The 26,752-nt window shown below is 42.5% G+C and overlaps 2 protein-coding genes across 8 annotated transcripts in view; one reads left to right on the plus strand and one right to left on the minus strand.

The window, feature by feature from the left end:
• The first annotated feature begins 14,847 nt into the window (after positions 1 to 14,847).
• On the plus strand, positions 14,848 to 19,714 carry EMC4 (ER membrane protein complex subunit 4). 3 transcript variants are annotated; one of them, NM_001131895.1, is given in 5 exon segments: positions 14,869 to 15,055; positions 15,391 to 15,505; positions 17,544 to 17,697; positions 18,185 to 18,345; positions 19,141 to 19,534. In NM_001131895.1, coding segments are annotated over 5 exon segments (552 nt in total). In that variant the 5' UTR covers positions 14,869 to 14,969; the 3' UTR covers positions 19,177 to 19,534.
• The window catches only part of SLC12A6 (solute carrier family 12 member 6), a 108,284-nt gene continuing 100,910 nt past the window's right edge, over positions 19,379 to 26,752 (minus strand). For 4 of the 5 annotated variants that reach the window (XM_009249657.4, XM_009249658.4, XM_063716012.1 and 1 more), the window contains 4 exons: positions 26,093 to 26,200; positions 25,401 to 25,585; positions 24,565 to 24,698; positions 19,379 to 23,346 (listed from right to left, as the gene is read on the minus strand). In XM_009249657.4, coding sequence (XP_009247932.3) covers positions 23,255 to 23,346; positions 24,565 to 24,698; positions 25,401 to 25,585; positions 26,093 to 26,200 — 519 coding nt within the window. In that variant the 3' untranslated portion in view covers positions 19,379 to 23,254. 5 annotated transcript variants of the gene reach the window in all.

Consider the following 26,752-nt stretch of genomic DNA (forward strand, 5'->3'; position numbering starts at 1 on the left):
GGCTCCGCCCCTCTGGGGGTCGCTAAGCGCCGGAGGGGAAAAGGACCTGTGGCCACAGTGCCCCCTGGTGGCCAGAGCTTCGCATGGTAGCCTTGCCATGGCGCGAGAAGTGATGGTTGCGATAGGAACTGAGGGTGGGTAAAGGTCAACGAATGACCGACCGTGCGCTAGGAACAACCCAGTGTGGGAGACCGTGCCTTAGTGGTGTACCAGGAGGTGCAAACAATTTCCTATAAAGTTATAGTTCCGGGAGAGATTTATTCATTCACACCTATTTAAATACACTAAGGGTCTGGGCACAGTGGCTCACACCTGTAATCCCAGCACTTTGAGAGGCCGAAGCAGGAGGTTCACCCAAGCCCAGGAATTCAAGACCAGCCTGGACGACATGGGGACAACTACCCCCCGACCCCCACCTCCGCCCCCGTCTCTATAAAAATAAAAATGATACTAATAAACGCTCTAAGGCATAGTTTCTAAAAGCATGGATTGTGGAACTATGTGACCTTGAGCAAGTCACATAAACTCCTAGGTGTTTTGCTTTCCCCTTCTGTAAAATGGGGATACTAACAAGAGTATCTGTCTCTTAGTATTGTGAGGATTAAATGAATCAATACGTATAAAATGCTTAGAGGAGTGCCTGGCATATGGTAAGCCCTACGTGTTTGTTAATCATCATTTTTTTAGTTCCTATTATGTGCCAAACTTTGTGCTAGACTCTTAAGAACACAAGAAATGTACATGATGCAGAACCTGTCCTCAGGAAGCCAGTTCGGTCTTGTTGGCATGGGGAACACTAAATTAGATTATGAGGTTAGGGTTGGGTCTGTAGATGATGAACTTTTAATTACTGAGGGCAGTTCTCTTCATTAGAACCAGGCTGCTCACCTTCATAGATAAGCCACTGGTCAAGGTTAGCCAAGCTGTGACAGGAACAAGTTTGTCTAGGGTGGTTCTCTCGCCCCTTGCAGAAACCAACCAAGCAGTGCCTTTGATGGAAACACTTCCTCACCACAAGACTACATCCCTCGGCTTGCTTTTTCAGGCACTCATTTCGGAACTCAAGGCTTGCCTACGGAGCAGGCTGCTTAAGTTTGGTTTAACAATCTTTTTGAAGGCCCGTCATGTGCCAGGCAAATTGTGCCTGGTGCTGGAAATTGCCTGAAGCAGCTCTCAGTGGCTTGAAAAACAGGAAAAGAGATCATTCCAATACACTGCAGTGATAAACGGTACCTCCTAAATGCCGTGGGAGTTCCGAGCAATGGGAGGCCTGTCAGATAAACTGATCAGAACTAAGATGTCATCAGGTTGTTATAACTTTATGTATTTTTCCTCCCTAGTAACAGAGTCCTTACTTAAAAAAAAAAAAAAAAAAAAAAAAGTAATGTTGAAAATTTAGGCAAGACCTTAGGGCAGTGGGAAAATCGTTTTAGGATATTTGGCATAAGCAACACCTTTGAGAGCTTCTCGATTGTACCAAGCATAAGCAAGGCACATACATGCCTATGTGTGGGGCCACATCTGTTAACAGGTGGTACTGTTGAGAGAGTCCAGCTAGGTGAGTAAAGGAAGCTGGAGCCCTAGGTTCCATGGATGTACAATGAAGAATATTTCCTGAATATGACTTCCACTAAGTAGATGTGTTGTTTTAAAGAAAATAAAAATTCAACACACATGGGTGAAGTCACTTTCTCTCAAGTCATTTCTTCATCATCATAAACAGGAATTTCTTGATGACCCACTATGCAAAAGGCACTGTGCTGGCCTCTCATCAGAAGAATAGGGTAAAAAGAGTGTACTATATGATCCTTATCCTCAAGGGAGGCTAAAGAGTTAAGACAAGTAATGGAGTCCTGGAACTCAGGGAATCTGCTGTGTTAACACAGAAGAATCTCAGCTAATACAAGGTCTCCAGTTGCTGGAGGCCAGAGAAGAACCTTGATATTCTCATTTCTGGAGCTTGTTAGGGCACAGGATCTCAGGCAGGTTAATCTCCAGAGCCAAGTTATAAAGTTTGTATCAGTGATGGGCAGCCCAGGCCCCCACATCTCATAATTTCACATAAAAATAAGGAAAACTGCCTTTGCATTGCTACTTTTGGAATATATACAAATACTGTCATCTTAGTGATGAAAATGCAAGGCAACTTTCTTCATTGATAGTTTTCCTATCAATAAAGTTGAATTTTTCCCCCTTGGGGCTCAATAAAATTTGAATTCTTACTAAAAAAAGGTACAGCCCACACATTTAAAAAATCCCTACATCAGTGCTTGTGTACAAAAAGGTGGTTTACTGATAGCCTTCGTGGTGGGCAGTCTCCAAGGGCGTCTACTCCTGTGGCCATTCCTTCATTCCTTCCGAGAGAACAGGCAGCTAAGTTAGCCTTCCTGCCTCACATCCCCCTCTCTACAGGGTGCAGAATCATTCAAGGACACAGTGTAGAGTGACCCACATGAGAAAAGAGCTGCCATGCAGTCCTGTGTACACTGCTTGATGGCAAGCAGGGGAGGGATGGTGGAGCTGGGCCTGATGAGCTGGAGAGGACAGACAGGGTGTTCCAGACAGAGAGGGGGAAATGCAAAGTAAGTTCTAGTACTGCAGTCTGTTCTGATTTGAGTGGAGGGAAAAGTGCTTGGAAGAGTCACAGGAGTGAAGACTGAAAAGGTATGTAAGGCACCTGATAGGTTGCGAAGACCTGGAATTATCAAGCAAAGTGTTTGAGGTGCAAGGAGACAGCAAAGACAATTGAGCAGGGGAATGACTAAGTCAGTTCTTTAGAAGGATTGATCTGTTTGGGAGGCCAAGGTGAAAGGATCGCTTAAGGCCAGGAGTTTGAGACCAGCCTGGGCAATACTGCAACACCTCATCTCTACAAAAAATTTAAAAAATAGTTGGGCATGGTGGCGCATACCTGTAGTCCTAGCTACTCGGGAGGCTGAGGTGGGAGGATCACTTGAGCCAAGGAGCTCAAGATTATAGTAAGCTATGATTATGCCACTGTAGTCCAGCAAGAGAGTGAGACCCTGTCTCTTAAAAAAAAAAAAAAAAAAAACAAGAAGAAGAGTTGATTTGTTACCAGGATGCTGGATGGCTAGGGGTAGGGAGGAAAGACTGATGGCAATAACATTAGGTATAAAAGTATAGTTCAGTCCAGGGTCCTAGGAGCCATATCATTTACTGCATTGTATGTCATTCTCATTGAGACCGATGCTGATCCTGACAGAGAACAATGCCTGAAGGGACTTAAAAGACAGCAACAGCTCACCCATTCCACACTGCTCAGCCTCAGCACCTTTGGAAAATTCTAGGCAGTTGACTTTAGCAGTCAAAGTGAGAAGTCAATCCCTTTTTTCTGCTCCTCCATTCCCTACCTTCCTTTGCAGGCTGTGGAAGGAAGTAATGGCAGAAGCAGTAAGCAAAAAAAAAAAAAAAAAACAAAAAAACCCAAAAAACAAAACAAAACCCCTGGTAGTGTTTTTTGGGAGGTGAAGGGTGGGTAGTAGGGCGGTGTTGAGTGATAGGGGGATCCTATTTTTAAGATAGCTTGTTTCTGCTACATCTACAGCCCTCTATTATAAATCTACAACTGAGAAGCAGGTGACCCAAAAACATTTATGACTATGATAATATTTGGTATTTATAGACTTTCAAATCTGAATCTCAAGAAACCATCTCTCTCCTCCCGCAAGTACATTTCCTGCAATTAGACTATACTGTCACCAGGTGGAATGTGGTGGGGGCAGCATGTTAGACTAGCCTTGGAGCAAGGCTCATCTCTATTTAAAGCCTAGATTGCTGCCTTTGGGCCCTTTCTACACCGATTTTTACCTTAATGTGCAATGGGAATAATAACACTCTCCTCTCAGGGGCTGTTGGGAAATGGGATAAACTATATAAAACATATACAACAATGCCTAGAGCAGTGATTGTGTCTCTCTCTGAAAAACAACCCGCACCCCTAATTAACCTGTTTAGTGATTTTTCCAAGATAGAGAAGAATACAATATGGTTGACTGCTGCCTTGGAAAAGGGAAGTCCTGGAATTAGACTACCTGGGAGTCAGGGTGCAGGAGAGGGTGAAGTATCAATGTTGGGGGTGGGGTCAGGAGGCAGGGAACAGACTCACTGTGATGCTGATGGCCTGGGAACCAGAACAGGGTACCTAAAAGTCCTATCATATGCAAAACAAATCCAATTATGTATGCAGTTGCTGGTGGAGGTGGTGGGGGGAGGGGAGATGTTCAGTACAACTGGGACCGCATAACAGGGGAAGTACAGAGGAGTTCCTGGCGAGCAGGCAAGCAGGAAATAAAATGCGCTAGCAGTTAGCAGGGCAACAATCATCAGAAGCAGAAAGTCCTTGAGAAGAGGACTTAAAAGAGCAAAGCGGGTCCCTAGCCTCAAGAGATAGGAGCAATAGAAAGATTACTAAGACACTTCTTGGAGCCGGACACAAAGGCAGAACCGCTCTTGCAGTTACACAATTGAGCCTGAACCTAAACTGGCTTGAGTTACTTCCCCAACTTAGCTCTGTGTTCTTCAGAACATCAGTTCTAAGAGATGTTGACAGGTTCAAAAAAGAAGAGCAAAAGAAGAAAGTGGTTTCCTTGGCCACAGAAGTTTGGTAACTGCTGAAGTAAACAAATATTTCTTTACTGTCGCACTTCTCAGTCTTTAAAAACCTAACATTTGTTGACAATTTTTAAAGAAAGATACGTGCAGTGTTTCCTAAACTTATCTGAATGCTTAATCCTTTAAATGGGAGAACACAAATAATATTATCTAAGAAGAGTGTCAGGACTAGTCCAGGTCCTGGGGAATAGGGTGTGGCTCCAGCAGCAGGCTGGGAGGAGAGGAGTATGGAAGCTGGATCAGGCATGGTGCCTCATGATCAGGGCTGATGAAAGCAACAGGCCTGAAAATCCGGCAGAGCCGTAAGAAACATTTTAAAAAACTGAAATAAAAATGTACTCATCCTTTTTCCTGTGCCTTTTCTAAAAAGTAAAAATACCGCTCTTCATGAAATAGCATGTTATAAAACAGTATACAGTATTAAATAAGTCTAAATATTAATTTTTAAAGTCTGGAAACATCTAAATCAAAATGCTCATGAAAGGTTTTTTTTTGGCATGATAGGATTTGTTGGTTATCATCTTTTTTGCCTATTTGTATTTCTCATTTATGTAATAAATGTATTGCTTTTAAATTAAAGTTACTTTTTAAAATCACTTTATTAAAGAAACCAATCATAGCAATTAGGAAATTAAGTAAAACTTCTTGTGGGCCGAGCGCGGTGGCTCACGCCTGTAATCCCAGCACTTTGGGAGGCCGAGGCGGGTGGATCACAAGGTCAGGAGATCGAGACCATCCTGGCTAACACAGTGAAACCCCGTCTCTACTGAAAATACAAAAAATTAGCCGGGCGTGGTGGCGGGCGTCTGTAGTCCCAGCTACTTGGGAGGCTGAGGCAGGAGAATGGCGTGAACCCAGGAGGCGGAGCTTGCAGTGAGCTGAGATCGTGCCACTGCACTCCAGCCTGGGCGACAGAGCGAGACTCTGTCTCAAAAAAAAAACACTTTTCATGTAAATGTTTTAAAGTTTAGGATTTAATTCTGTAACTATGGCAATATTATTTTACTTGTTATTATTTTATTGTTATAATTTTCTCCTTAAGCTAACGCTTAATACATCTGAACAGACTCTCTTTTAGAGAGACGTATTTGTTTCTTAGGGTTGCTGTGACAAATTACCACAAACTGAATAGCTTAAACCAACAGAAGTATATTATCTCACAGTTCCGGAGGCTAGAAGTCCAAAATCCAGCCTCCGGAACAGGACCATGCGCCCTCTGAAGGCTCTAGGGAATAATCCTTTGCCTCCTCTTCCTAGCTTCCTCGGCTTATAGCTGCATCATTCCGATCTGTCTCCATTCATCACATGGCCTTCTTCCCTATGTGTCTGTGTGACCTCTCTTCATATAAGAATGCTATAGTCATCAGATTTAGGACTCACTGTAATCCAGTATGACCTCATCTTAACCAATGTATCAGCCAAGACCTTAATTGCAAAGATCTGATGTGAGACTCTGGGTGGATACGAATTTGGGGATGGGGAGGAAATTATTCAATTCACTGAAAGACTCTAGCAATGATTTAATCAGTAAACCCTTAGAACTGTAAATCAGTACATTTTAGAGAGCCTATTTGAACCCATCAACATTTTAACTGTATAAAACTGTGGGAAGAAATCCTAATTGTATCACTGTCCTACAGAAATGTGTTGACAAGTACCCAACGATGTTCACAGCAACATTTTTTTTGTAATAGCGAAAAATGGGAACAAGCTGAATGACTATCAATTTGGGACTAATTAAATTATCTCACATCTACATTCTGCAGCCTTGAAAAAGAATAAGGTAGATCTGCATGATAGACATGGAAGATATCCAAAATAGATTAAGTTAAAAAAGCAAGTCAACAGACAGTGTTTAGTACATTCCTATTTACATAATGAGCAAATTAAATAACTCTACATTTATGTACATGTTTTAAGGAATGGCTTTATTTATCTTTCAAACACTAAAAGATACCTATTGTTCTCCAACTCTTATGAATTTCATTTCATCCTTGTATTATTCTGCTTGGGTTGCCATAACAAAATACTGGGTGCTTTAAATCAGTGGTCCCAAACATTTTTGGCACCAAGGACCAATTTTATGGAAGACAATTTTTCCACAAATGTGAGCTGGGCAGGGAGGGTGGTTTCAGGATGAAACTGTTTCATCTCAGATCATCAAGCATTAAGACATAAGGAATACACAACCTAGATCCCTCGCATGCACAGTTCATAATAGGGTTTGAGCTCCTAAGGAATCTAATGCCCCCCCTTGATCTCATGGGAGGCAGAGCTCAGGCAGTAATGCTCCCTGGCCTTGGCAGAGAGCTCTTGGGTGTCTTATAAGGGCAATGCTATCATGAGACATCAACCCTCATTACCTCATTTAACTCTAATTACTTCCCAAAGGCTCTATCTCTAAATACCATCCCATAGAGGATTAGGATCATCCCATATGATTTCCGGGAGGACACAAACAATCAGTCCATAACAATCCTCCTTTAAAAGACTCAGGTTATAGCCGGGTACGGTGGCTCACACCTGTAATCCCAGCACTTTGGGAGGCCGAGGTGGGCAGATCACCTGAGGTCAGGAGGTTCAAGACCAGCCTGGCTAACATGGTGAAACCTTGTCTCTACTAAAAATACAAAAAATTAGCCAGGCATGTGGCAATGCCTGTAATCCCAGCTACTCAGGAGGCTGAGGCAGGAGAATGGCTTGAACCTGGGAGGCGGAGGTTGCAGTGAGTCAAGATGGTGCCATTGCACTCCAGCCTGGGCAACAAGAGCAAAACTCCATCTCAGAAAAACAAAACAAAACAAACTCAGGTTATAAAACAATGCTTTATATCGGAACTGATTGAAGCCTTTTAAAATTAGCACATAGGAAAAAATGCCCCAAAGGACCTTTATTGGTGGTTTAGTTACTTGATGTACAGACAATATAGCCCACTTTCAGGACAGCTGAAACTAATCACCAAAAAGAATCCAGAGTAACCGATCTTGGAGAGACCTGTTAGGCCATTAGTAATGTATCATTATGACTCATGCGATGGTTGTCATTCTTATCCATTAATGAGATCTGTGGGAATGGCAACCCTTCCAACTTCCTAACCAAGTGCTGGAGGGAAGCTGCTATAATGGGAACTTGTTAAAATGTGAATTGGACAATAGGTCTCCTGAAATGAGGGAAAGGTAACTGCTAAGGAAGAATGGTATTACCAACATCTTCTCCCAGCACCATACTACTAGTTCATGTCGCTGCTGACAAGGGCATTTCATGACACTGCAGAGCCGTGAAATAGGTATTGAAAAAGAATGTAATCTGTGTGGAAATGATGGGTACCCCAACAGTAACTAGCAAGGTGAGATCTTACACAAAATGTTTTTTCACTAAAGGGGTTTGAAATGCAGTCAAAATGGATCAAAAAAAAAGTTTCTTCTTTAGGCCACACAACTGATAGAGTAAATTGCGTCATGAATGAAATAGTTTTAAGTTGGTCTTTTTTAGAAGGTAATGATAGTAGAGTTAAAATAAGACAAATAACTGGGATTTGCAATGGAAGCCGATATTTTTTGAAGCTGCAAAGAATCTTAGGAGCTTTTAGAGCACACTAGGCAAACTGGTTGTCCCAGGAAGGATGGCAAAATAGAATTATTATATAGACATTGTGAAATGGTATAGGCCAAAAACTTAAGACATATCTATAAAAGCCCCACCACCCCCCTCCCCCGCCCAGAGGGATCCATTCTTGCAAACCTGGTTGTTTGAATAGAAAATTTTCTTGTTAACTTTCAATCCAAATACAACTGTTCAGAGAAGAATGGCATGAAATAGCTTCTTTGGGTCTTAGGAAGAGGTAAAGGATGAAACACAAAAACACAAGAACTGTGCAGGTGGCACAAATTATACAAAGTCAAACAAGGTAACTCATATGAGTTATAGAATTGTGGTTTGCCTTTTTATACTTTCTTTAATTAAAATCATATTTGCTCAAAGGCACAAAGTAAGGAAAATTTTAATATTTATTTTATTATTTTTATTTTTTTTTTTGAGACTCTCGCTCTGTTGCCCAGGCTGGAGTGCAGTGGCACGATCTCAGCTCACTGCAAGCTCCGCCTCCTGGGTTCACGCCATTCTCCTGCCTCAGCCTCCCGAGTAGCTGGGACTATAGGCACCTGCCACCACACCCGGCTAATTTTTTTTTTTTTTTTTTTTTTTTTTTTTAGTAGAGATGGGGTTTCGCCGTATTAGCCAGGATGGTCTCAATCTCGTGACCTCGTGATTCACCCACCTTGGCCTCCCAAAGTGCTGGGATTACAGGTGTAAGCCACCGCACCCGGCAATACTTATTTTATGACTTCAATATTCCATCATTTTCCAATTCAGGTTTAGTCCAGTGGGATGCATACAAGAAGGTTCTTAAAATCTGATTGTCTGCTTAGATTATGTTGTGTAAATTCAAACCTTGTTATTTTAGAGCAACAAAATGCTTTAAATCAGCTGTTCTCAATCCTCACTGCACAGCAGAATCACCTTGAAAGCCATAAGAAATACTGATGCCCAGGCCTCACCCAAAGCAAATGAATCAGAATCACTAAAGGTGTCATCCAGGCATCTATCTATCTATCTATCTAATCTATCTATCTATCTATCTATCTATCTATCTATCTATCTATCTATCTATCATCTTATCTATCTATCTATCTATCTATCTATCTATCTATCTATCTATCTATCTATCTATCGAAGGAGAGAGACGGAGTTTTGCTCTTGCTCTTGTTGCCCAGGCTGGAGTGCAATGGCAAGATCTCGGCTCACTGCAACCTCCGTCTCCTGGGTTCAAGCGGTTCTTCTCCCTCAGCCTCCCGAGAAGCTGGGATTATAGGCATGCGCCACCACGCCTGGCTAATTTTGTACTTTTAGTAGAGATAGGGTTTCTCCATGTTGGTCAGACTGGTCTCAAACTCCTGACCTCAGGTGATCTGCCTGCCTTGGCCTCCCAAAATGCTGGAATTACAGGCATGAGCCACCGTGCCCAGCAGGCATCAATATTTTTAAGAGCTCTCAAGTTGATTCTCATGTGTATTCATAACAGAGAACCATTACATTTCTATGTTTAGAATTATGTCATAATTAATAATATTTATGTTTTTCTAACTACAAAAGTAGTACCTGCACAATGCAGAGATCTAGGAAAACTGTAGGAAGGCACGATTTTAAAAAATTATCTGAAATCCCATTACTCCTTTGAGTGTCTATTACTGAGTGTTTTTTTTCGGGTGTATATGCATGGAAAGAATAGTACACACTATATGTTTTTTTGAAAAAACGAGTATGATATATTTTAGAACTACAAGGCACCCTTAGAAATCATCTAGTATAAATCTCTTATTTTATAGATGAAGAAATTAAAGTCAAGAGAGACCCTAATTCAAAGTGAATCACGTAGTTCATTTGAAGTCAGGATTAAAATCCAGGTTTCTCAGGCTAGAGTGCAGTGGCACGATCTCGGCTCACTGCAGCCTTGACCTCCTGGGCTCCAGTGATCCTCCCACCTAAGCCTCCCAAGTAGCTGGGACTATAGACACAAGCCACTTCGCCTGCCTGATTTTTTATTTTTTGTAGAGACAGGGTTTCACCATGTTGCCCAGGCTGGTCTCAAACTCCTGGCCTCAAGCGATCTGCCCACCTTAGCCTTCCAAAGCATGAGGATTACAAGGGTGAACCACCACACCAGGCCTGGAAAATCTTACACTAGTTTTCTTTTCCTTGCAAAACAAAATTTGTGCAAAAACTTTAAAACTTTAATTTCAACTTGAAGCTCCATTTCCATAAATAACCTATTATTTCTAATGATCTTCTAATATTTTAAAAATAACAAGCAAAGCTTTATAGGGAAGACCTTCATCTTTCTCCTGAAGAATTCTAGCATGCATATAGAGCAGCTGCCCTCACTGTATTCTGTGGAACACTGATTCTATTGGATGTTAACAAATGTATTAAGGAAAAAAAACCACAAAAAACTGGTTCCTTACTCAAGTAGATTGGGAAACAAAATTAAAGGAGATTCTTTACCAAACCATTTCTTGTTGTTTTCATATGTTATACTAACAGCACTAAGACTCTCTTGGGTGTGTGTGCAGAATATAATATGTAGAATTTCTCAAATTTATCCAATCTTGGAACCATCCTCAGCCTACTCCTGATGTATTCATTTTTTGGAACAGAGTTTCACAAATAATACTGTGAGGATTCCTAGGATAAAGAAATAAATGATCCAGAGTACCCCCACTGAGGCCAAAGCAACTTTTTATTTTTTGTTTATTTTTTTTTGAGACAGAGCCTTGCTCTGTCCCCCAGGCTGGAGTGCAGTGGCACAATCTTGGCTCACTGCAACCTCCACCTCCTGGGTTCAAGAAATTCTCTGCCTCAGCCTCCCGAGTAGCTGGGATTATAGATGACTGCCACCATGCCCAGCTAATTTTTTTGTACTTTTAGTAGGGACAGGGTTTCACCATCTTGGCCAGGCTGGTCTTGAACTCCTGACCTCGTGATCCACCCACCTCGGCCTCCCAAAGTGCTGGAATTACAGGCGTGAGCCACAGCGCCTGGCCCAAAGCAACTTTAATTTAGGTTATAGTTTACACATTTTTATAGCAAGTAGGGGAGTATTTAAGTAGAAAGAATTATGATTCCAATGACTGACTTAATGTTTTCAAAAGTGTTCATTTAAAACTTATTAAAGCAGGGCCAGGTGTGGGCTCATGCCTGTAATCCCAGCACTTTGGGAGGCCAAGGCAGGAGGACTGCTTAAGCTCAGGAGTTCGAGACAAGCCTGGACAACACAGTGAGACCCTGTCTCAAAAAAATAGTAAGTAAAAAAAAATTACTAAAATGTGGCTAGGAGCAGTGGCTCACGCCTGTAATCCCAGCACTTTGAGAGGCTGAGGCAGGCAGATCACGAGGTCAGGAGTTCGAGATCAGCCTGGCCAATATGGTGACACCCTGTCTCTACTAAAAATACAAAAATTAGCCAGGCGTGGTGGCACACATCTGTAGCCCCAGCTACTTGGGAGGCTGAGGCAGAAGAATTGCTTGAACCTGGGAGGCAGAGGTTGCAGTGAGCCGAGATTGTGCCACTGCACTCCAGCCTGGCAACAGAGAAAGACTCATCTCAAAAAAAAAAAAAAAGTATTAAAATGTAATAAGAAGGCCAGGTGCAGTGGCTTATGCCTGTAATCATCACTTTGGGTGGCCGAGGTGGGCGGATTACCTGAGGTCAGGAGTTTAAGACTAGCCTGGCCAACATGGTGAAACCCCATTTCTACTAAAAATACAAAAATGAACAGGGCGTGGTGGCAGGCACCTGTAATCCCAGCTACTCAGGAGGCTGAGACAGGAAAATTGATTGAACCTGGGAGGCGGAGGATGCAGTGAGCCAAGATCGTGCCACTGCACTCCAGCCTGGGTGACAGAGATTCTGTCTCAGAAAAAAAAAAAAGTGTAATAAGATTATCTTGAAAATTAGACAAAACTGCGTGAAAATCATTGCCCCAATAGAAGGTATATCCATTTTTATGTTTTATTTTGCACAAGTGTAGTTATACTACATTCACATCTTGGTGTTTGTTTACTTTCAATTTAATTTACTCACAACGCTAAACATTTATTCAGTACTTTCTATGTTCTAGGCAACAGGCTCAAAGATAATATATACCTTCTGACCTGGGGGGATTTAGGGTTGCCTACAGAGGGGTAGAAATAAGTGCTCAGGGGACTTTAACAAACAAAATGCAATGTGGCAAGTGCTATTATGCAGAATATAATGCAACAAAGAAGAATGCCCAATAGGGTCAGAAGCTTGAGATAAATATAAGGTTCATAGAGAGAACGTGGTAAAGACAAAAAGTAGAAAGGAGCAGAAACACAATCTATAGTTAGGTCTTCCTACAATCAGATAGATACACATTTTAGGATGGATTGGAGAGGCAAAAGACTTCCATTTCTGCCTTGTTTAAGCAGTCTATTATGAACACATATTTTTAAAATCAGAAAACAAAGTGGAGGCGGCAATCTTCAGCCTCTCTACATCATCATCATCTTCAAGAGTCCCAACTTTTTTGTTGGCCAAGGAAGCCTTTTTCAACCTTACCTCCCACAGCATCTCCTTCCCCCTAACTCCAGCCATATCAAATAACTTGGAGTCAAAGAAATACAAATTAAAAAATAATACAGTACCATTGCAAACTATTAAAAAAATTATAGACTGTGAAATGTAAATGGTGCCATTTTTCCTAGTGGGCATTTTAATTTTTTTTGTTGTTGTTTGCAGAGGCAAGGTCTCACTATGTTGCCTAGGCTGGTCTTGAACTCCTGAGCTAAAGCAATCCTCCTGCCTCAGCCTCCCAAAGTTCTGGGATGACAGGTGTGAGCCACCACGCCTGGCTCCTGGTGGGCATTTAAAATGAAAATTCTTTAAAAATGTGCATACTCTTTGATCCAGCAATTCCAATTTCACTTCTAGGACTATAACGTTAGGAAATAAGAAAAGACATACAGATATGTTCACAGCAACACTGGTTATAAAAGGAAGGAAAACAGGAAACAACTTAAATGTCCAATAATAGGCTATATTATGAAAAAGGTATACAATACAAAACCCAATCACTTTAAAGAATGACATACATTATTTAATGACACGCCATTAAAAACACATCAATGGTGTTATTTGGTAATGATGTGATACATCATTAAAAACACCACATAACCTAGAACTTTGGGAGGCCGAGGCAGGCAGATCACCTGAGGTCGGGAGTTCGAAACCAGCCTGACCAACATGGTGAAATCCCATCTCTACTAAAAACACAAAATTAGCCGGGCGTGGTGGTGTGCACCTGTAATCCCAGGTACTCGGGAGGCTGAGGCAGGAGAATCGCTTGAACCCGGGAGGCGGAGGTTGCAGTGAGCTGAGATAGTGCCATTGCACTCCAGCCTGGGCAACAAAAGCAAAACTCCATCTCAAACAAACAAACCAAACACCACATATGTGGTGGGCACTAATCTCACAAGCCTTCAAAGTAGGTAGATTATCCAACTTTTACATGAAGAGGCTGAAACACATTTGATTTAACTTGCCCAAGATCATACAATTATTAAGTGGTGAAACCAGGATTCAAAAGGAGGCCATCTGCTGTGTGCAGTGGCTCATGCCTTTGTAATCTCACCATTTTGGGAGGCCAAGGCAGGAGAATCACTTGAACCCAAGAGTTTGAGAGCAGCCTGGGCAACATAGCGAAACCCTGTCAAAACAAAACAAGACTGGGAGTGGTGGCGCGCCCTGTGCTCCTAGCTCCTCGGAACGCTCAGGTGGGAAGATCGCTTGAGCCGGGGAAGTCGAGGCTGCAGTGAGCCGTGATAGCGCCACTGCACTACAGCCTTGGCAACAGAGTGAAACCCTGTCTCAAAAAACAAAGCCAAAACAAACAATAACAACAAACGCAGGCTATCTGAATACCGAGCCCATGTCCCTTTCCATGCCCACAATGTCGCCTTGCCTTTGTGCAGAATGTGGTTAGAACTGTTTACCTCGCAAGGTTACTGTGCAAGTGAAATGAAATAAACACAGAGCTCCTGGGACACAGTGGACATTCAATACTCAGAAACTACTAAGTAACTCACTCAATGTCAAGCTAGGATTTAAACCCAGGATTTGAATCTTTTGTTCCAGGGAGCGCGTAGGAGGTTAAGAAGCTTTTCTTGGCTTTTTTTTTTTTTTCTGAGACAGAGTTTCGCTCTTGCTGCCCAGGCTGGCGTGCAATCGCTCGGTCTCAGTTCACTGCAACCTCCGACTCCCGGATCCAAGCGATTCTCCTGCCTCAGCCTTTTAAGTAGCTGGGATTACAGGCGCCCGCCACTAAGCCCGGCTAATATTTTGTATTTTTAGTAGAGACGGGGTTTCACCATGTTAGCCAGGCTGGTCTCGAACTCCTGACTTCAGGTGATCCGCCCACCAATTCTTAACGCTGAGTCAGTATGGGCTTTCCTTCAGCCCCATAAAGTGCACCTCAGAGGTCAGGGAACACATAACAAGGACATTCAAAAGGGGAGCGCGCGGAAGTGGCTTTAGGAAGCACTAAGTCTTGCCTGCTTTTTTTTCCTCCCTGCTTTTCTAAATCGAAACCCGGAGTCCTCAACCTACACCACCACCAGTTTCCGGGGCGGAAATGACGTCTGTATTCACGCGCCGGAAGTGCATTTGCAGAGAGAGAGACAAAGCGGAGAACGGTGGTGGGCCGGTTGCGGAGTACGCTTTGGAGTGAGAAGCATCGAGGCTGTAGGACGCAGCTGTTGCCATGACGGCCCAGGGGGGCCTGGTGGCTAACCGAGGCCGGCGCTTCAAGTGGGCCATTGAGCTAAGCGGGCCTGGGGGAGGCAGCAGGTGAGGCACCAGGGCAAGCTGTACGTCACTGTTCATCCCAGAACTGCACCAGAGTAATGACACCTGAGCCCTCAGGCATAACTCTGAAAAAGATGGGTGGAACACAGACATCACCTGGGGAGGTAGCGGTTTTTCTGCCATGGGGGTTTCTCTGCTCAAACAATGCTTACATCAGTCCTCCTGATAAGTCAAAGGACTGAGGAACACACTAGGGGGCTTGGTCTAATCTGAGTAGGTGCATCTGAAGATCTTTATTCCTATGATTGGTAGATCAGGAAATGTGAGATAAGAAGTATCGGAGGTTGCAGCTTTAGTTTCTTGGTTTGGTTTTTTAGGGGTCGAAGTGACCGGGGCAGTGGCCAGGGAGACTCGCTCTACCCAGTCGGTTACTTGGACAAGCAAGTGCCTGATACCAGCGTGCAAGAGACAGACCGGATCCTGGTGGAGAAGGTACAGAGGTATAGATGTTACCGTAGTCCATGGGCCAGTCCTGAGTTATACACTCATCCTCTTCTCCTAGGTAGAGTTAACGTAGATAGCTCTTATCCTGAATATTTGGAAACTAAACTGTTAGAGGCTGGTATTTCGGTATTTTATATATCAGCTACAAAAGTGCTTAATAGTTTGAAAAATAGAAGATGTTTGAAACATAAGGTATAAGAAAGTAGGTTGAAAACTATCTTTTGGTGGCAACATCTTCCAGTTGAAGTGATCCTTTTTCTACTCTAGTTCCCTTACACCACATATCAAACTGTCAGGATACTCTGTTGGCTTTACCTACTACTTTTTACTGTGTTCACCTCTCATCCCAATCCAAGCCACCATCCTTCATCTAGATTTCTGCAGTAGCCCGGCTAATTTTTGTATTTTTAGTACAGACAGGGTATCACCATGTTTGCCAGGCTGGTCTTGAACTCCTGACCTCAGGTGATCCATCCGCCTCGGCATCCCAAAGTGCTGGGATTACAGGCATGAGCCACCGCGCTCGGCCCGGGGCTATTTATATTTCTAATTTCTCCTGTCATTTTGTTACATTTTTTCTAGGAACTTACCCATTTCCTAAAATTTCAAATGTATTGATATAAAGTTGTTCATAATATGATTACTTCCATATATGCAAGATCTGTGATGTTCATTTTTTCATTCCTGATATTGAATGTTTGTCTCCTCTCCTTTTTTCATCAGGCTCACCAGTACTGATTTTTAAAAAAATTATTTTCATTTATTTTTACAGGTCACCGTACCCATCACCAGTATTGATTTTATTAATCTTTTCAAAAATTCTTGGGTTTTTTTCTAGTTTCTTGAAATGGATGCTTAGTTTATTTTTAGACTGCCATTACTTTTTTTCTTTTCTTTTGAGACAGTCTTGCTGTTGTCGCCCAGGCTGGAATGCAATGGCACAACCTTGGCTCACTGCAACCCCTGCCTCCCGGGGTCAAGCAATTCTGCCTCAGCCTCCCAAGTAGCTGGGATTATAGGCACCCGCCACCATGTCCAGCTAATTTTTTTGTATTTTTAGTAGAGATGGGGTTTCACCACATTGGCCAGGCTGATCTGAAACTCCTGACCTCAGGTGATCCACCCACCTTGGCCTCCCAAAGTGCTGGGATTACAGGCGTGAGGCACCGTGCCCGGCCAGATTGCCATTACTTTTAATGGCAAAAACTGCAGTTACTTTTGCAGCAACCTGGTGGTATGTATTCAAGGTTATAAATTTCTCAGAACTCTAGCTGTGTCCCACGAGTTTTAAAATGTGGTACTTTTGTTATCATATAAATCTATTTTCCATTATAATTTCTTCATGTATCATTGTTAATTCCCGAACATAAGAGATGTTTCAGTTACTATAAAATTATTTCTAGTTTAATATCATTGTAGTCAAAGAATATGTTTTGTACAATTTGCATTCTTTGAGATTGACATTTTCTTCATGGCTCAGCGAGTGGTCAGTTTTTGTGAATATCTTGTGTTTGAAAATGAATTCTGCAACTGTTGAGTGCAGTGTTACATGTCAGTTGGGTTAAGTTTGTTAATGTCATTCAAATCTTCTATGTCTTGATTTGCCTGCTAATTCTATTATTATTTCTGGAACTAAATTAGTTTGATGTTTCTGTTAGTTATTGACTGAGGTGTGCTAATCTCCCATTATGTGGATTTATCTATTTCTTCAGTTGTAGATAGGACATTGATAGATACAGAAGTACCAGGACAAAAGCAGGGAGATCTTTTTTCCAAAATCAGGAGAAAAAGTGACATCTGGAAAACCTATAGGGAAAGGCATAACAGATGGTGAGGATACTTTATCTTTAGTAAAAGAGAGAGCCTTCCTGTGGCAACATGGAGAAGGGAAGAGGTAGAATTGAGGAGTCAGCTCAGTTAGAAGCAGGGAGCTGGGAATTCTGTTCATGTGATTTAGCATCAGTGATACGGCAAATGTGGGACTAAGGGTGGTGATCAGAGGGTTAAAATTGTGTGTTTGTTTTAGCGCTGCTGGGACATCGCCTTGGGTCCCCTCAAACAGATTCCCATGAATCTCTTCATCATGTACATGGCAGGCAATACTATCTCCATCTTCCCTACTATGATGGTGTGTATGATGGCCTGGCGACCCATTCAGGCACTTATGGCCATTTCAGCCAGTAAGTATTCTTGAAACAATAACCCTTCCATAAGTTTGAAGAATTAAAGGCAGGCCGGGCATGGTGGCTCACACCTGTAATCCCAGCACTTTGGGAGGCCAAGGTGGTGGCACACGCCTGTAATCCCAGCTGCTCGGGAGGCTGAGACAGGAGAATCACTTGAACCTGGGAGGCAGAGGTTGCAGTGAGCCGAGATCGTGCCACTGCACTCCAGCCTGGGTGACAGAATGAGACTCCATCTCAAAAAAAGAAAGAATTAAAGGTAAATTCTTAGGGACAGTTTTTGGCTAACAGGTATATAGGGGAGTGGCGTAATGGTGGTGGCATGGAGAGGAATATAGTGTTTACCATGGTTTTCTGTTTGCCTTTAATGGTCCTATTTGCTGTCTTACTATGGGTCTGTCTATATGAATTTAATATATGGTTGGCTTGATTCATATTGGGGGAAAGAGTTCTTTTGGTTTGACAACTTCTGTTACCCCAACAGCTTTCAAGATGTTAGAAAGTTCAAGCCAGAAGTTTCTTCAGGGTTTGGTCTATCTCATTGGGAACCTGATGGGTTTGGCATTGGCTGTTTACAAGTGCCAGTCCATGGGACTGTTACCTACACATGCATCGGATTGGTTAGCCTTCATTGAGCCCCCTGAGGTAAGGCAAAAGAAAAGCTGAATTTTGGGTAGTTGTAGTATACAGTGAATAGCTGACCTATTTGATGGTAGGGAATTAGAGTTGGTATTAGAGTTTTTTTTTTTTTTTTTTTGAGACGGAGTATTGCTCTGTCGCCCAGGCTGGAGTACAGTGGCGTGATCTTGGCTCACTGCAACCTCCGCCCCCCAGGTTCAAGCGATTCTCATGCCTGAGCCTCCCTAGTAGCTGGAATTACAGGCACCTGCCACTGCACCTGGCTAATTTTTGTATTTTTAGTAGAGACAGGGTTTCACCATGTTGGCCAGGCTGGTCTTGAGCTCCTGACCTCAGGTGATCCACCCACCTCGGCCTCCCAAAGTGCTGGGATTACAGGTGTGAGCCACCATGCCTGGCCAAGTTATTATTTTTGAAACAGGGTCTTGCTCTGTCACCCAGGCTGGAGTGCAGTCATGTGATCATGGCTCACTGCAGCCTCGACCTCCGGGCTCAAGCACTCAGCCTCTCAAGTAGCTGGGACTACAGGTGTGCACCCCCGTGGCTCGCTAATTTTTGTATTTTTTGTAGAGACAGGGTTTCGCCATGTTGCCCAGGCTGGTCTTGAACTCCTGGGCTCAAGCGATCTGCCTGCCTTGGCCTCCCAAAGTGTTTAGCTAAGATTAGCTACTGCGCCTGGCCTGGAAGTTCTTTTTTAAGGATAGGCAAAATAGAGCTTGTGGTTAAAGTATTAAGTAATTGATTCAGGAAGTTATTTTAACACTCATTTGCCACTCACCTATTTATTCTTTCTTCTTTCAGAGAATGGAGTTCAGTGGTGGAGGACTGCTTTTGTGAACATGAGAAAGCAGCGCCTGGTCCCTATGTATTTGGGTCTTATTTACACCTTCTTTAAGCCCAGTGGCTCCTCAGCATACCCTTAAACTAATCACTTATGTTAAAAAGAACCAAAAGACTCTTTTCTCCATGGTGGGGTGACAGGTCCTAGAAGGACAATGTGCATATTACTACAAACACAAAGAAACTATACGACAACCCATGACTGAAAATAATGTAGAAAACTTTATTTATGTTTCCAGTACAGAGCACAACAAAAAAAAAAAACATAACTATGTAAACAAGAGAATAATTGCTGCTAAATCAAGAACTGTTGCAGCATCTTCTTTCAATAAATTAAATGGTTGAGAACAATGCATAAAAAAAGTTGCACAAGTTCCCTTATATTTATTTTCCTTAATATTTCACTTCTATTTAATACAAGCTGGGACATAAAAATTCTGTTGGGGATACCTGGGGGAAAATGTGAGAAACTAATGCTGGATTCAGCTTATACATGATGAAAAGAAAAATAAACCAGACAAAAGAAGCACATAAATATGCATACAGCGTAACTGTTATTTTAATACCCACAATAAGGGATTTTTGTTAGCATGTTTAGGGGGAACGAGGATTGGTGGGATCCTTGGGGCCACAGGAATCTGAGGCAACGGAAGACATATAGAGTGATCTTCCCCCTGCCAAAGGAACCTGGCACCTGTCAAGCAGATGCTGCAATTCAAACTTCAGCTCTTAAGATAGCTATTGAAGGCAGAGGGTCAGCAGGAGGATGTGTATTTCTAATCTACCCTGGTAAAATCATAGGTAAGACTCAAAAGCGGGATCTTATTCAAAAGGCAGGTATTTCCTTTGTCTTCTGTCTTCAAACAGCCCCTTCCCCTAAGGTGCATTCTCTCAAGTTTTCAGTATTGCTTTATTTGCAGTGATTAAAAGAGATGAGAGACTTTGGAGACAACGTAAGCAACACATACAGTCATGAAATACTCTAGACAGAGATGAATATAAATCTGGCCTAATAACCAGTTTTCCATGTAACAGTGATTTTGTGTTTCAGGGGCTGAAGTAGTGGTTATATTAATAGCCACTAATTCCCTTATCCCTTTAAAAGATTTTTACAGTTCTCCAACCACAAACAGCACTTCTAAAACTAACTTTATTTTCTGCCCATAATTTGTTCTATATGGAAAAAAAAAATATTACTTTGGCCCAGGGTGTGTGTAAATGTGGCAGAATTCCTAGGCAGGCTGACCTTTTCAGTATGGGCCTTTAAGATATTGGATCCTGGTCGGGCACAGTGGCTCACGCCTGTAATCCCAGCACTTTGGGAGGCCAAGGTGGGCAGATCACCTGAGGTTGGGAGTTCAAGACCAGCCTGACCAACATCAGTTTCAGTAGAGAAACCCCGTCTCTACTGAAAATACAAAATTAGCTGGGCATGGTGGCACATGCTTGTAATCCCAGCTACTTGGGAGGCTGAGGCAGGAGAACTGCTTGAACCCGTGAGGCAGAGGTTGCGGTGAGCCAAGATCGTGCCATTTCACTCCAGCCTGGGCAACAAGAGCGAAACTATGTCTCGGAAAAAAAAAAAAGATACTGGATCCTGCAGGACATGACTCACTACTGTTAAACTCAACTAAGCAATGGAGTGTTGCAGTGGGAGTTGTAAATAATGCTTCTACCATCTGTAGGAAGTAACAGAAAAAAAGACTTAAGATCCTATCTGCTTTGCCATCCTGAGTGGGCCTGGGGGTTGAAGAAAGCAAAGGGAACAAATCAAAATTACTCAATTTCCTTTTTTTTTTTTTTTTTTTTTTTTGAGATGGAGTCTCCCTCTGTCGCCCAGGCTGGAGTGCAGTGGTGCGATCTCGGCTCACTGCAAGTTCCGCCTCCCTCCCGCCATTCTCCTGACTTGGCCTCCTGAATAGCTGGGACTACAGGCGCCCGCCACCATGCCCGACTAATTTTTTTGTATTTTTGTAGAGATGGGGTTTCACCGTGTTAGCCAGGATGGTCTCAATCTCCTGACCTCGTGATCTGCCTGCCTCAGCCTCCCAAAGTGCTGGGATTACAGGCGTGAGTCACCGCACCCGGCCCAAAATTACTCAATTTCTTAAGCTATATTGAAGGGTTTTCTCTGTCCTTACAGGTCAAATGAATAATTTGTGATACCTAGGTCAGCTTGCTCCATGTCCTACTGAGTAATTGAAGAGTGGCACTGTTTGTGACTAATAAATTGAAATTCAAAAACAGCCATGAATACAGGCAAGAAAGGTTTCTCTAAATACCTATTCTGTAAAAGAAATGAAGATTTCACATACTTGAAATTACTGCTCAGCCAGCCACATAAGTAGTTTCCCTATGCTTGTAAGCCAGATGTTTGATCAGTAAATTAGTAAATAAAAAGCTGAGCTTATACAAGTATTTCCTTGGCACACTGAACTTTCTTTTTGAAACATATCACTCTGTTACCCAGGCTGGAGTGCAGAGGTACAATCCTGGCTTACTGCAACCTCCGCCTCCTGGGTTCAAACAATTCTCCTGCCTTAGCCTTCCGTGTTGCTGGGATCACAGGCATGTGCCACCATGCCCGGCTAATTTTTGTATTTTTAGTAGAGACAGGTTTTCACCATGTTGGCCAGGATGGTCTCGAACTCCTGACCTCAAGTGATTCACCTGCCTTGGCCTCCCAAAGTGCTGGGATTACAGGTGTGAGCCAGGGCACCCGGCCTGACGTTTCTGAAATCAAATAGAAGACTGTTGGCTTGGCTAATCTCTTAGTTCAGGGCCAAGTTTCTGTAGTCAGAATGAAGAATAAAATTGAAAGAAAAAGGGGGAAATGCTTATACCTGGCATTAAGCTGAATGCCTCAAGTCTTAACTATGGCTTTGTAGATGAGGCAAAAGATTTCTTAGTGGTAAAATTTCTTCAACAGGTCAATGCCAATCTGTATGCCATTTTAGTAAAGTAGGTAAGGAGAGTAGCCGCTCAGTAACTTTGGCACTAAAGAAAGAGTGTGGCTCTAGAACTTCCAATTCCATTGCTAGATGTGCCCTTTAAAAGATGGTCCAGTGCTTTCAGGGAAGGATGTCTAGCCAGTTTTCCTAGTATTTGTTCCTTAAGATTTTTTCACCTGTGCTTAATAAGAGGGCATAAAAAAAGGCACGGGGGTGGGGGCAGAGGGGAGAAGAACCTATTGGTTAATGTGCACCATGACCTGCATTTCTTAGACAACAGCTTGTATGTTTTGTCCATGTTGCATAGAGAACCACAGACTATTTCAGTAAATGTTAACAGCTTCCTTTTGGAGTTCTCTTAGTTCAGCCATTTGAAAGGAACCTGAAAGAAATAATTTTTACCTTACCAAAAACAATTTCCATGGTAACACTGCCTGTGTTACAATGACAGAATGGGTTTTGAGTTAAGAGAAACAAAACAGTTGAAGTATACACTGACACAGTATGGATATTTAAATCTGGTATTTTGGGGGAATGTTTTTGAAGAAGTAGAGGCTGCAGCCATGTTTCAAGTTAGTATCCTAATATAAAATTAGAGCAGTGGGTATACTAAAGAAATATAGCTAAAAAATGTTTGCATCTTGGCTTGCCGAGGATAATAGGTCCAAATATACTTGACCATAAATTCTTTAGTAAGATGAAGCTGTCTCTAGTTGTTATCCCCACAGTGTCAACATTGAACCATGACTTCTGAGATTCATCTTTAATGCTGAATATGTACTTGACTTGCTTTTTTTCTTCAGTTGAATTTCTAGCATCCCTTTTACCAATTCATTTATTGGCTCAGCTTGTTAATTCTAATTTGCCTTTGACTGCTCAGACGTGGCTTGAAAGACTTGAGCATTGTTCTGATGTTGAGGGAATATTTGCTTTTTCTGTAAGGACTGCAGATCAGATGGGAGCTCTTTTACACAGGTACTTGAGGCTCAGCTCATCCAGAGTTCAGTATGATGTGTACAGAACACAGGCTTCTAGTTGAGTGGGAGTGGTAGTAATGAGCTGGCACTTCCATGGAGGACGTAGGCCTTTTAGAAAACAGGCCAAGCACAGTCATTCAGAGTAGGTTATGAATAAATGGTGATCACTTCACTGCCACCACCCCGGACAAGTAGGACTCGCTCTAGTCCCTCGGTAAGCACCTCTAGGAACTCCATGTCTTCAAAACTTGTCAAGGAGACAGGCAAAAGAAGAGCACAAACTTACAACCTGGCATCATCATAATCTGAGGTTATCTGATCATAGAGCTACAAAATTAGCTGCTTAATTATTATATATTCAGAAAAGTCTGAACTTTGGATTGAATTTAACCCTGTGAAGTAACCAGAGACCCAGTCCTTTTGCATACATAATACCAGACTCCCATTTGTGTATTTAAAAAATGGGAAAACCTACAAGTGTTATTCTAAATAAGATAAAAATGATGAAAGAAGAAGAAAAGCCACAATAGGGCAGCTAACAAGATTCCTAGAGAGAACCCAAGTAATTTCTAAGTGAAGCTGCTCAAGTCAGATTTTTCCGCCAGTTCGATTTGTCTTTTTCTTTTTAAATCTTTTTTTCTTTTCCTTTTTTTTTTTTTTTGAGACAGAATTTCCTCTTGTTGCCCAGGCTGGAGTGCAATGGTGCGATCTTGGCTCACTGCAACCTCCACCTCCTGGTTCAAGTGATTCTCCTGCCTCAGCCTCCCAAGTAGCTGGGATTACAGGCACCCACTACCACACCCAGCTAACTTTTGTATTTTTAGTGGAGACAGGGTTTCACCATGTTGGCCAGGCTGGTCTTGAACTCCTGACCTCAGGTGATCCACCTGCCTCAGCTTCCCAAAGTGCTGGGATTACAGGCATGAGCCACCACAGCTGGCCTAAACCTCTTCTTTCTTAATGGTACTGGTGGGAATAAACTAATTTATGTGTCAGTGCTGAAGGGTTTCCCTTATCCCAGGAGTCCTGGGATGAAGGTATGAGGAAGAATCCCTATCCCTTTTTTCCCTCAGTTAAAGGAGGTTCTATCTCAGCTTCTCCCCTAACTCTATCCAAAAGAAAAAGGCTTTGCAAAGCGGGTAGAACCTAAAAAGGAGAAAGGATGTGGGTATGCTGTCTGTAGGATTTTCAGGAAGGGTTTTATACACTGAATATTAGATGTCATGCTGCAAATACACCACCTAAAATGCCTTTTAGAACTGAATTATATTTGCCCCAACTCCCCTAAAAGAGATTAGTCTTATAACTTTGTAAAAATCCTTGCCTAAGACTTTTAAGTCTTCCTTCCTTAAAGAGGGAAAGTGGGGTATAGACAATGATTTTATTGTTACCTAGTTATGTCAGAAAGAGGTTAAGGAGATTTTCCCTACTGGAAGCCCCACTCTTGGAAAGGATACAGTTTTCATCACCCTCAGGGTTTCGGGGTGGCCCTGGCATATTCAATAAAACCAGCTTTGCTTCATGGGACTTGTTAACTATAACCTCATTGAGTTTCACTGCTGTATGCATCCGCCTCACATTGGACTGGTCCCTGAGTAGGGAAGAAATAAAGGTTGTTAAGGTAAAAAGAAAACTAGCCATACAGTCAACGTTAAAAACTTGAGATCCTGAGCTTTTTCACTTGACTATGGATAATCTGATAAAATGATTTCTTTTTTTTTTTTTTTTTTGAGAGGGAGTTTCGCTCATGTCACCCAGGCTGGAGTGCAGTGGTGCAATCTCAGCTCACAGCAACCTCCGCCTCCCAGGTTCAAGTGATTCTCCTGCCTCAGCCTCCCGAGTAGCTGGGATTACAGGCCCCCACCACCATGCCCGGCTAATTTTTTTTGTATTTTTAGTAAAAACAGGGTTTCACCATGTTGGGCAGGCTGATCTCGAACTCCTGACCTCAGGTGATCCACCCGCCTCTGCCTCCCAAAGTGCTGGGATTACAGGCGTGAGCCACTGTGCCCAGGCTAAAATGGTTTCTTTATGATATTAATACCTGGGTTTTCTCATTCTCTGTTGGCTTATTTTATAGTAAGAACACAGTATGGAGGTGAACTATGTGGATAAAGGGGATGGTTAGCTTGTGTACAGTGTACATTGAGAGCCAGTATGAATAGGCAAACAATAATGAGGTGGCTAGATTCAGGGTGAAATGAACAGACTCCATCCTGTGTGTCCAGGCAAAGTCACATTTGTGCCACTGATTAGGTAATTTTATGATAAACTTGGGAGTGGGAAAACTTACGGACGCATGTTAAGCAGGTCCTGGAATCCTTCCATTGACTTCGCTTTTTGTCCCCGGGATGCCATGTACTTGTCTTTTGTCCAAGTCATGTGCACCTTCTCCTGATAGGTTTCTGTCTCTTCGTCCTCATCAGAGCCAATGCTGGTCAATCGTAGCATTGAGTTTCGGTCTTTCACCAATTGTGCCTGAGGAAGAAGGTCCAACACAAGTTATTCTACCAAATTTTCTCTCATGCTTCATCTTTGGTTATTTTGAAGCAATAATGGGTTATAGTGGAATAACTGACAGAGTGAGAAGGAATTTGTCATCCTGTGAAAATGTAGTATCATCCCTTTTTTTATTTGGTTTGAGACAGAGTCTTCCTCTGTCACGCAGGCTGGAGTGCAGTGGCGTGATCTTGGCTCACTGCAACCTCCGCCTCCCAGGTTTAAGCACTTCTCTGCCTCAGCCTCCTGAGTAGCTGGGATTACAGGCATGTGCCACCACGCCTGGCTAATTTTTGTACTTTAGTAGAGATGGGGTTTCACCATCTTGGCTGGACTGGTCTTGAACTCCTGACCTCTTGATCCACCCGCCTCGGCCTCCAAAAGTGCTGGGATTACAGGCGTGAGCCACCATGCCCAGCCCAGTATCATCCCTTTCAGTGACAGACTTTAGACAGCCCGGATTGGATTGATGCAGTAATGTCTCACCTCTCTGTCTCGCTCTGTTTTGGATAGCCGCATGTGCCGGAGCATCTGGGACCTCTGCTCCATCATCAAAGTGCGCTCGTAAGTATATGCTGATATATCACTGTCATGCTGCCATAGACATCACATAAAAGGGGCAAAAAGCACAAAGGAGAAAGAAGGATGAACCATACATTTTTATTTCCAGTCACTAAATTAAACCAGGGAAAGCATCACTATATTAACCTAAGCTTCACCCCTACTTTGTTAGTCATTGAGCTACATAAATGTTTTTGTGACTGTAGATAAAATTCAGAGGCCCTGAGAGTCTTTTCCATAATCTAACCAAGACATGTGTTGCCTTGAAACACAAAATACAAACTCTAGTCTCTCTTTTTTATACTGTTAGGTTTTTTTTTAAAGCCATGTGTGATTTTAAGCTGAATATGTGAATAAAAATTTCATAAAACTATATTAAACAGATGAGAATCTGGCAGAAATATAAGGGCTGTGTAATAAACAAGAAAGCAAAACCAAAAAGTAACATCAAACATGCATCACATATACATTCTACTTAGGGCAACAAATTAGGGTTTTGTTTTTTTTTTTTTTTGGCACTAGGGGATTAATCCACATTTAGATCTGAAAAATTTCCCAAACCAGAAAAGATTCAAGGAAGACAGG

Source organism: Pongo abelii, chromosome 16 (genome assembly GCF_028885655.2).
Source record: "Pongo abelii isolate AG06213 chromosome 16, NHGRI_mPonAbe1-v2.0_pri, whole genome shotgun sequence".
Taxonomy (NCBI): Eukaryota; Metazoa; Chordata; class Mammalia; order Primates; family Hominidae; genus Pongo; species Pongo abelii.